This window comes from Sipha flava, unplaced genomic scaffold, assembly GCF_003268045.1.
Source record: "Sipha flava isolate LNK unplaced genomic scaffold, YSA_version1 258_pilon_pilon, whole genome shotgun sequence".
In the NCBI taxonomy this organism is placed as follows: domain Eukaryota; kingdom Metazoa; phylum Arthropoda; class Insecta; order Hemiptera; family Aphididae; genus Sipha; species Sipha flava.
The window spans coordinates 1,403,049-1,414,268 of NW_020272917.1; the positions used below are offsets into that span (position 1 = coordinate 1,403,049).

General features: G+C 24.9%; 2 protein-coding genes and 1 pseudogene across 5 annotated transcripts; 1 reads left to right on the top strand and 2 right to left on the bottom strand.

The window, feature by feature from the left end:
• Window positions 1-398: 398 nt before the first annotated feature.
• Window positions 399-2,116, bottom strand: LOC112684926 (annotated as a pseudogene).
• A 2,876-nt stretch (window positions 2,117-4,992) lies between these two features.
• Window positions 4,993-6,171, top strand: LOC112684857 (josephin-like protein). The gene is made up of 4 exons (XM_025556565.1): window positions 4,993-5,201; window positions 5,281-5,498; window positions 5,633-5,813; window positions 5,877-6,171. The coding sequence occupies exons 1-4, from the start codon at window positions 5,163-5,165 to the stop codon at window positions 5,988-5,990; spliced, it is 552 nt and encodes a 183-aa protein (XP_025412350.1). The 5' UTR covers window positions 4,993-5,162; the 3' UTR covers window positions 5,991-6,171.
• Window positions 6,172-6,901: 730 nt separating this feature from the next.
• On the bottom strand, window positions 6,902-11,161 carry LOC112684828 (guanine nucleotide-binding protein subunit alpha homolog). 4 transcript variants are annotated; one of them, XM_025556526.1, is made up of 8 exons: window positions 11,006-11,161; window positions 10,403-10,737; window positions 10,080-10,339; window positions 9,760-9,977; window positions 7,539-7,705; window positions 7,430-7,446; window positions 7,143-7,349; window positions 6,902-7,045 (listed from the first exon to the last, which is right to left on the bottom strand). In XM_025556526.1, the coding sequence occupies exons 2-7, from the start codon at window positions 10,671-10,673 to the stop codon at window positions 7,179-7,181; spliced, it is 1,104 nt and encodes a 367-aa protein (XP_025412311.1). In that variant the 5' UTR covers window positions 10,674-10,737; window positions 11,006-11,161; the 3' UTR covers window positions 6,902-7,045; window positions 7,143-7,178. The 4 variants fall into 4 exon arrangements, with proteins under 4 accessions (XP_025412311.1, XP_025412309.1, XP_025412308.1 ...); XM_025556524.1 differs by lacking the exon at window positions 7,430-7,446 and having other exon boundaries at window positions 6,905-7,045; XM_025556525.1 differs by lacking the exon at window positions 6,902-7,045 and having other exon boundaries at window positions 7,083-7,349.
• Between the last annotated feature and the right edge of the window lie 59 nt (window positions 11,162-11,220).

Below are 11,220 nucleotides of genomic sequence, written 5' to 3' on the forward strand. Positions count from 1 at the left end.
CATACGTACTTCATCAGTACTGTATGTATGATTATGTAGGTTACCAATCTACGGAATAATAAAAGGGTAATAAAAAAAATAAAAATAAAAATAGGTATATCTTCAACTTACGATGTAGAGAAGGTGTACGAGAAAATATAAACTTCTCCACATCGTGTTTCAAATTTATGGACTTCATTTGAGTATGGTAAAATGTCATAAAATGTACCATTATTGTATCTTAATTATATCTTTAAACATCAGTACATAATTGTTATTATTTTTTTTTTTTATTAATAAAAAGCCTCAACGACAAAGGTTATTGGCTTACATTGTTTACCATATTAATATTACATTATACATTGTACATTATATACAATTAAAAATTATAACAAAAAATTTAGCTTAGATAATTTATAAGGTACAATAAGAGAAAACAGAACAAAATAGAATAAGATAAAATTAGATAAGGGTGTACAGTTTGATAATTTTTAAGAACGTGATGATTTTGTTGAAGTTTGAACTTCATCAGGTCCTAGTGCTTTATATAGGTGAGCCGGTATATTCAGAGCTGTTCTAGTGTCAGCATAATTGTGACAATATAGGCAGTGCTCGAATTGGGAAAAATTAAGTAAAGGAGCTCAGTCCAACGATTTGAAAACTGCATTCCACGTGCGCAATTATTTGACACAGACCCATGGGGGGCTTCGTCCCTCTTCCTCCTTCCACCAACCTTAAATATATTTTGAATACCATTTTTCAGCTAAACAAATATTTAAATTCCAAATATAATATATTTTAATAGCAATACCAATATCCTATATGTGACAATAGAAAATAAAAATAAAATAATAATTAACATAAGTAATTGTAAGCGATCAGGCAGTCTCACGAATCGAATGATATAATCACATATTTAATATTTGTTTTTATCTATTTTTACTCTTTAGTGCGAGCCACGGCCTTAGAAGATTAGTCTAAAGTCGTGGTGAGGGCATTTATTTTTTTCCGAAATGACGATATTGTCGATCGCCAATATTAATAACAAACCGTACAATATATAAAGTATAATACACCAAATTCGCAGAAATTATTATTTATATTTTTCCAGAAATAACGACGATGTCCCTTATCATAACCACCATATAATCTTAAATTATAAAAATAGTTTTGTTATTATAAATCGTAAAATTCATTTTCCAATTGACATAAATTGAAATTCACATAAATATTATTTTGGACATTAATTAGGATGAACGTGACGTCCCCCCGTTCCAGTGAAAAAATATAGTTGGGGTACGCAAAAAAAAAAAAAAAATAGTAGTGGAGCTCCTTCCCCTTGTGCACTCCCCCCCCAATTAGAGCACTGAGTATAGGATGATATGTTTAACTGTAAATGATTCCCCATAGTTAATACATTGGTCTGGTTTCTCGAGTCTCATGAGGAAACCATGGGTAAACCAAGTATGGCCTATTCTAAGTCTGTTGATTACGACGTCGAGGTGCCTTTTAGTTGTGAGGGTTGTCCAAGGATTAATAGAAGGTTTCATTTCGTTTAGTTTGTGGCAACGACCAACAGTGTTGTCACTGTTACAGTATCAGAGATTGTATGGCTCGCTTGATGGCACTCAGAAAACAAATTTGAGTTTAAATTGCTTCGGAAGAGTTTATGGCTCTTTTGGCATAGGTTTCTGCTATCTCGTTGCAATGGATTCCAACATGGCTAGGAATCCATACAAGCTTGACATATTGATTATGACTGTTAGTATAAAAATCTGATTTTGTATTATTCTGGATAAGATGGGTTGGTTTATATTACAGATGCTGTTTATAGAACTTAGAGAGTCACTTAGTATAAGTGCTTTGTTTATTTTAAGTTGTTTAATTATTTTGAGTGCTTGAGAGATCGCATAGGCTTCTGCTGTGTATATAGAGAAGAAGTCAGGTAATTTCAACATTTTTATTATATTAGTGGAGTATACAAATGCACCTACACCCGCTTCAGTTTTGGATCCATCCTGATCTACTCACTTCAATTTCTTTTCGAGTTCCATCCTATACTACTAGATTCAAGGCCGGATTAAGTACCTATTGGGCCTTGAGGCTGAAATTTTATATGGGCCTTTTGATAAAACATGCTTTACAAAGCCGCTCGCAAAAATATACATTTTTTTTAACTATTTCACAAATTTTCAATTGCATTATAAAATGATAAAATTAATAGGTAGGTATATAAAATGTATGTCTACAAAACTATTAATTTTAGTATGATTAAAAATGTGTATCGGCTTAAAATTGTTTGGGCCCCGAGGCAGCCACCCCGGCCAGACCCCCCCCTTAATTCGTCTTGACTAGATTTCACTCCCTATAAATGACCCTATCCATATATTATGTAAAAAATAAAACTCAAATAGTGTTATCAAATTAGTTAAATATATTGAAAATTGGTTACTCAAACTAACTTTCTATTTTACTTCTATTATATCTGGTTTATCTGGAAAATAATAATTTTAAACAAAAATTATGATTATTATTACAATATTTTACAAATTATGATGTGTTCCAATAATTCATTTTTAAAAAATCGGAGATTAGATTTAGTTACAGTAATGTGTAAAAAATATTTTAAGATATGACTACATCATATTGCTAAAACAAAAACTTCAAATATTGTTAGTAAACGAAGTCAATTAACCAAATAAATGTTACTTAACCCATTTATGACCAAAGTCTAAAATTTCATTAAATCAGTAATTTTATTATTTGCATTTTCAGGTGGCTCCATAAATATTTCTTTTACACTGTTTAAAATATCTCCTTCTTCCAACAATGCAGAAACTTCGTATACAGTTGGTTTCTTATATAAATAATAATAGTATAAACTAATTAGTTTTTCAAAAATTTTTAAAAATTGAAAATAATTAACAACCTATATATTCCTAGTTTAGTTATGGAATTAAAGTGTTTTGTGATACATGTAATATATTAGGTAAACACTAATCAGCATTTTATATTGAAATTCATACATATTACGGACAGAAATAAATTAGTTTATTTACTTTGAAAATTACGACATAATAAGACAAAAAATCACTGGTGAACTAAAATCGTTTTGTAATAATTTATCCCATAAACATAAACGAAAATAGTTTATATCTAACCTTAATATTCTTCTTTAATCGTTATTAATTGAGCTCGGATTTCAATGAATTTGCATTTTTCTTGGAATGTTTTAAACGATGCTTTCCAAGCTACAAATATGATTCAAGTATTACATGTTGTAACTACATTTTTTTTTTTTTGGGGGGGCATTTCTTGAATTTTAAACGGATTTTATACTTGTTGGGACATTTTTGACGTTTAAAATGCATTTTTTAATTTTTTGACATCTTCAACTTATTTCTCGTATTATATACTAAACAAATTGACTTCATTGAAATATAAACATAGTATTAACATTCATTAATTAGCATTAACAAAGCATCAACATATACGATTTGTCAAATTAAATTTTTTATATTTTACATATAATTTCATATAAATTTTAATAATTTCACATGTTAAACAAACATTTTTTTTCTGAATTTTAATATTAATTTAATTAGTACAAAAATAAAATTATTTAATGTATATTTATGATTAAATTAATTTTTTGAGAGGGGATTTTTTTAGTTTTTTAAGTCATAAATGCATTTTTTGATTTCTTTAGGGTATTTAAATTTAGTTATTAAGGATTTTTAAAAAAAAAAAAAACTCTAAAAGAAAAGCTGATAATAAATGGGTTAATAATATGTGATATGTACTTTATGTTCTTATTATTTTTTTTCCTTTATTGTATTTATCTTTTATGTCTTCTAATTTATTTGAATTTGTGTTATTGAAGAAATAGTAAGAATAGAACCCAGCAAGTATTTGATATGTTTTTTGCTGATCGAAAATAAGGGACGCATGATAAGAGCACTCCCATCAGGTTTCATCATTATCAATGATAAATGTCCTAAGTTACTTATCTAGATAGTATACAAGTCTGAGGGTTTACATCATAAAAATATAAGATATCCTTAAACCTATATCTAAGGTTTACATGTTATATTATAACACGATTTAAGATATACTCATAGGCGAAATTAGGGAGGGATGGAGGGGCTAAGTCCCTTCAAAAACATCCAAAGCTCCCCTAAAAACCATACAGAACTTTATATTATTATATTGATAAATAAAAAAAAATATGTGATTACTACTGAAAAAACGAATAAAATACATTTTTGTTATTCTTTTTTTAGTAACAATATTATAATCATGGTCTTAAATAATATGTCTATTATTTCTAGAGTCTAGACCGTGCTTAATATAGTGCACAGCAGAAAATAATAATGCTTTGAAAAATATGATAAAAGGAGTTCCTAACTATTTAACCATCAAAGAAAATATATTTAAAGATACGTTTCCAAATTTTTTTAAAATTATTTAATTGGCTATCACTCTTTCAGTTAGTTCGGCTACTTGCGAACGGTCATTTTCTACAATAAGAAAAATTAATAATTATCTCAGGTCAACTATGTTACAGGAACGGTTTTCGAAATTTGCAATACTTAATAATGAGAGAGATATTATTGTTGACACAGAAATAATTTTAAATACATTTGCTGAAAAATATAGAAAAATAAGAATATAAAATGTAAAAAACTATATTAAATCTGTTATTTATACTTAAAAGCGAATTATTGTTTTATTGTTTATTTTTAAATTATACTTGCCTTCCAATGAGCACATTTTTTACAGAGGGTAAAGGATGGAAAAAAAGCTTCTGAGAGCCAGTGATTGAAAAATTTATGTGAAGGGCTGAAGCCAGCCCTATTTTTTTACTCTAATTGCGCCTATGGATATACTTAAGTATATCTTAAACCGTGATTAAACATAACTTATCAGATAAACACATATGTCATAAGTGATAACTTATCTTATCTTATCATTATTATTTAACTACAACTCCTACTACAATTGTATTGTTAGCTATACTACTATATTATTATTAGACAACACGTAGGTAAACATTTCAATAATATGTTTACCAATACTATGAAACTGTGTTATGCTGTTTTGTCACGTATTTAATTTTTTTTATATAGTAAAATCTTAACTATTGGAAGAGTTAAGAGTAATAAGTAACGTTTAAATGAATCATGTTACCAGAAAGCTCTTCAATATATCATGAAAAACAAGTAATAACAAGACATATTTATTTAAGATCCAAAATTATATTTTGTCTACAATATTTATTTTGCTTTTATGAATATTTAGTCAAAGGAATTATGTGCCTTACACGCTCTTAACAATTTGTTTCAATCAAAAGAAGCATTCAAACAAATTGAACTTGATGCTATATGCTTCTCACTATCACCAAACAATTATATAAATCCACATAGATCAATTTTAGGTCTTGGAAACTATGATGTTAATGTTTTGATTGCTGCATTACAAAATAAAGGCTACAGTGCCTTTTGGTTTGATAAAAGAAAGTTAGTATCCTAATATCATAAATAACTTTTAATTTATAAATTTATTTAGTTATTTGATTATTTTATAATGATTTTGGATAAAATAACTATTATTTAAATATTAAATGTATAAAAAAAATATTTTAATATTATAGGGACCCAAAAATGTTAAGATTGGATCAAATATTTGGTTTTGTGATGAACATACCAAGTGAATGTCGTTTAGGTTTTGTATGGCTACCATTAAAACGAAGACATTGGATTTCTATCAAAAATATTAATGGAATTTATTATAATCTAGATTCCAAATTACCTAGTCCATCTCAAATAGGAAATGTATGTTCATACTCAATTCTTAATTTATTGTAAATTTAATAAGATATATGTATTTTGTTGTAGGAAGAAGATCTTCTTAATTACTTTAGATACCAACTACATATAAATGATAATCAGTTATTTGTTGTTGTAACTGGTGATAATAATAACTGGATTGCATCAGAAGATATATCTTGATAATTGCCAAAATATATATCCTGATTAATGATTTCACCTAGAGATTTAAAAAAAGTTAAATGTAAAATGTATTTTAAAAATATTTAAACATACAAAATGTATGTTATACATCATCAAATCAATAATCAATCACTATTATTGATAAATGATGTACAAACAACATAGGTATTAAAATGTGATTATTAATAATTTTTATATTACCAGTATTTTTTTTATTTTTTTTTTTATAACATTGGTTATTTTATTTTAATTGCACCAACACATATAAATAAAACTTGTATTTTAATAACAATTGTATTATATATTTATTTTTTAGATATCTTAAAAATTATCAATCTAATTTAAACAGTTAAAAATTGTACTTAAAAAAAAACAAACAAACAAATTGTAAAAAAATCACAAGTCTTGTTCAATATTGGTTTTAAAAATTTTCAAGTTTAACAAAAACAAATGATATATCTAATAAATACTAAGTTTATTTTAGTGGAAAAAGTTAATAAATAAAAATCCATATTTTAATAAAAATTAAATTGTGCATAAACCATAATATCATTAATTTTGTTTTTGTTTAATTAATAAACAAATTCTAAACAACTAATCAATATAGTATATAATATACAACCTATTCTAATAAAAAAGAAATAAATAAATATAATAAACTATATAATGTATACTGATATATCAGTAGTAATTTTGTACATAAATGGAGTAGTAAAAATATAATATGTATAAATTATAAATATTAACTTAACATTTAACAATAAGCAATAATATTATACAGAATTGAAAAATAAATGCATATGAATTAGTTTGCTTAACATGTAAACAATTCAGAGATAATTTTTTATTTGTAAAAGAATTAGGAATGAAAAAACAAATAATAGTATGAAATTTAAATCTGACATTTATATCTTACAAAAATGATGGCATATTAATTTTTTATTTTTGGACATCTAGCATTTTTAATAAAAATAGTTTTACTACTAAACTCTTAAATTTGATGTAGGAAGATGTAGGAATAGATATCAGAATATATCTTGTGCAAAGGAAGATTACTGAAAATAAATGAGATTACAATGAAAGATATATGACTATTTTCAAAATAAAATTTTGTTTACATCTAATTTGGTCAAGTGAACATTTAACAAATACCTGTAAATAATTAATTTTACTGAAGCATTAAAGATTCTAAATTCCTATGTAAAATTGTATCTTTAACTGCATTGAATACAACTTTAATATTTTCTGTATCCACAGCAGTAGTGAAATGATGAAACAAAGATTTTCTGGGATCACGTTTTGCTTGGCGAAAAAAATCCAATAAAAATGCTTGTACATCAGGTAAACTATGAGGATCTCCTATAACATAAGACAATTATTAAGATATAATTTTTTATTATAAAAAATAATTTCAGCAATTATTGTAATACACAACTCACACCAAATACTAGGCAAGCTTGAAATATAAATTTACATGTATTATTAAATTATTTAAATTATTAGTTAGACTAATACCTAGCCTAAATTTTTATGTGTATAATTAATTACCTGTAAAATTTGAAAAATAGTGCTTAATATTTGTTTCTCTTCTTTCTAATTTGTCAGCCAATAAGTCAGTTTTGTTCATAAAAAGAATTATAGAAACTCGTCGGAATATTACATTATTTACAATAGAATCAAATATATTCTTTGATTCTTCTAATCTATTTGTTTTTCTGAAAAAAAAAAGTTATTATAATCAAACATATATTTTGATTAAATTTATATAGTAGTAATATATATGATATATCAATTACATATCGTCAGCGAGAATAAATCTTCTATGTAAAAAAAACCCTACTTTTCAGTAGAAACAAAACAGTTACTTATCTATATATCCCTATACGACACTTACTTAAACGCAAACAACGATACCTCCAATGTGATTGCTAATATTTTTATTCACAGGAGGTATTTCAGAAATGTTTATGATTAGCCCTACATAAGAGAGATTATTTAATTTACATTTCATTAAACATAGAAGAAAGATATTACATAAGAGTTTTGTTCATATTGAAGATATATTTTTTTTCTAAATTTAATGATACCAAAAACCTCAATTTGGTAATTTTTCACATGGGAGATTTATTTCACGGAAGGTGATGTGCAATTATGCCACTGATTGAATAAAATTAAATGTTATTTTTTTATAAACAATATATTATTTTTATCATAATACAGGCACCAGCAATTGATGACCCACATAACTTTTTATTTCAGCCTACAAATTTTGATTATGGTATTTAAAACTCTAATTTCATACTTTTTACAAATTGTAATTATTATTAAGTATTAATTTTATACTTTAAATTAATAGCTATTATATTTTTAGGATATTAGGTATTCAATTCGTATCTACAATAATGTTTTAATTTTTAATGTGGCCTTCAAAGAAAAATAAAAAAATATGGATTACATAGATGAATAGGTTGCCGACCCCTGTTATAACAATAAGTAAAAATATTTATTATTAACCTAAATAGTTAAAATTAAATTAAATTAAAAACAAAAAGTAAAAATTAAATCATTAAAAAAAAGTACTTCATAAGATTAAATAAATTATATATTCTGTTAAAAATTGAATATGAAAATCATGAAAGAATTAGCTCTAAAAATTGGCAGTGCTAAAATTAAAATACGAGTATAACAAGCCACAGGTATATTTTTTATCATTACTAAGTTAATGCAATAAATATACAATTTTCACATAATACAAAATTATTAAATTCTTAGTTTAAGTATATATTAATAACATTTTATAGTTATATTTAAATACAATATATTAAATATTTTAATCAACTTATAACTATAATTTACAATATATATAAATATATTTGAATGGTTATATTTTATCAAAAACACTTTTTACCAGTGCTAAATATCAGCAATCGCCTTCTTAATTATGCAATTTATCTAAAAGCAATTACAATTACAATGGCAGTAAATAAGCATGTGTCTAATTTAACATAATCTTAAAAATACTAACGTTATACATGCACCAAAGGTTGACACATAATCATTGAATAACTGTAATCTTATAAATTTAACTTTGATATATTCTTATCATAAAAATAAGCACACTGAATGATGAGAACAAGTGACCTTGTTATGGTAATTATTATTAACTAAGAAACTGTATGATATATGTACTTACATATTTAGATTAAAAAGAAATTGAAGAAATAATCCTTACAAAATAAAACATTTCTTCATATTGGTTGATTCAGAGTAGGATAAGAAAGGTTTATTACTATTTTGATTTTAATGTTAATTAGATTAAAATAAATAATAAAAAATTATAAAATTACTTAAATTACTTTATTTATAGTAAAAATGATAAAATATTTTTGTATTCAAATTAAAGATGAATTTGTTAATTATTTTTAATATTTTATGTAAATATATAACACATATGTTCATATTATTATATTCTAAATATTCAGATTAAGCTAATAAAAATAATATTATATTTTATATTATAAATTTCTACTAAAGCTATTAAAATTATAAAAAAAATATTTAATTTTAATTTATTCTGTTAATAAAAGTGATGTTAACAGATTTTGTATCCTATCATACATTGTTAATCATTACATATATACACCATTTATTATATTATATACAGATGGTAAACATTTTGTTAAATACAAACACTCAAAAATAAATAAGTGTATAACTGAGACTTAAGAACTGATAAAAAAAATAAAAATATTTCAAATTAATAACATACCTGTCTTCAACAAGAACTTGATCGAATTCTGAAGAAGATACTAAAAATAATATCGATGTTACAGAGTCAAAACACTGAAACCATTTTTGCCTTTGGGATCTTTGTCCGCCAACATCAACAAATCGAAATGGAATATTGTTTATTGGAATAGTAAATTCATAGATGCCTTTAGTAGCTCTCCGAGCATGTAAAATATCTTTATTCGTAGGTAAATAGTCCTAAAATTTAATATATATATATAACTAATTTTTCTTCTTTAAATTGAACATTAAATTAATACAAATACAATTTTTAAATTGTCAATTAATAAAATATCTTACACTTCTGGCAATATTTTCAATGTTATCCAGAAAGTATTGAACGGAGTCACTAAGTTGAAACTCTCTCCTCCGTTCAAATGCCCTTTTAATGGCTGAATCTTTCCATAAACAGTACATTGATGGAGCATATGCTAGGAATAATCGTGTATCCAAAGTAGTACGATTGTCAAAATTCAAAATATATTCAGCACGCTCATTATTATCTGGATTTTCCCATGGTATATCCAACTTTTGTCTAGCATCTGCTAATACTTTCATTCCTATTTTAAATAATAAATATATTTCAAATTTTATATTAAATTAGTGTAATAAATTTTCTTTACCTCTTAATATATTTTGATAAATTATATGTTGGTATTCAATGACAAGTTCAGGTTCAAAATGTATACCATGTATAATGCGCATTTGCTTGAGAAATGTTGATTTGCCACTCTCACCAGCTCCCAACAGAAGTAATTTGACTTGTCGACGTAACAGATGTTTATCTTTATCTATAAGTTTATCAATCTCTTTACTTTTATATCGTTGTTCCATTTCATCAGCGCTAAACTTGAAACGCAAACAACACGGACAGGTAATAGTACATCTTGCCATTTTTCAGGTCGTATCATCTTTTTCCATAGTAAAAAATAGTTAAGGTTGAAGGTTCTGATGATTTCTAAAAACACACGATTATAAATTACTTATGAAACTTTTTCTATAAATACAATTATACATATATATATATATATATATATATATTTATATATAACTTATATTTCATATTTAATAATTTAATTGAGGATTAAAATTCAAACTTCTCAAATATTTTTACAATATAAAACTGTAAAAGAGGATGGTCCGATGTTGAATAGCTATTTTGAATAAACTGTATAACTTAAAAACTTATTTGAAATGACAAACATGAATATGGAATAAAAACTTACACACAATAGAAGAAATGCATCCTTCATTTTCAGTTATCTACGAAATTAATTTGAATACAATTGGTAATCCACTAAACAATAATTATGAAGTAAATTACAAAATTACAAATACAAATTATATTCTACAATTCTATTTTTTAGGGCTTGTATCTTAAATTTCTTTTATTGTGTGTTTGTATTGATAAGTAGATAACATAATTCCACGGCACCTCGAT

Bases quoted from the DNA above. Each gene is read 5' to 3' on its own strand.
- LOC112684857 (XM_025556565.1), top strand. From the start codon at position 5,163: ATGTTACCAGAAAGCTCTTCAATATATCATGAAAAACAA. The intron at 5,202-5,280 runs GTAATAACAAGA...ATGAATATTTAG, and splicing joins CAATATATCATGAAAAACAA to TCAAAGGAATTATGTGCCTT. The intron at 5,499-5,632 runs GTTAGTATCCTA...TTAATATTATAG, and splicing joins TTTTGGTTTGATAAAAGAAA to GGACCCAAAAATGTTAAGAT.
- LOC112684828 (XM_025556524.1), bottom strand. From the start codon at position 10,673: ATGGCAAGATGTACTATTACCTGTCCGTGTTGTTTGCGTTTCAAGTTT. The intron at 7,706-9,759 runs GTATGTTATTAA...TTTTTTTTTCAG, and splicing joins CAAGTTCTTGTTGAAGACAG to AAAAACAAATAGATTAGAAG. The intron at 7,350-7,538 runs GTAATTAATTAT...CTTATGTTATAG, and splicing joins CTATTTTTCAAATTTTACAG to GAGATCCTCATAGTTTACCT.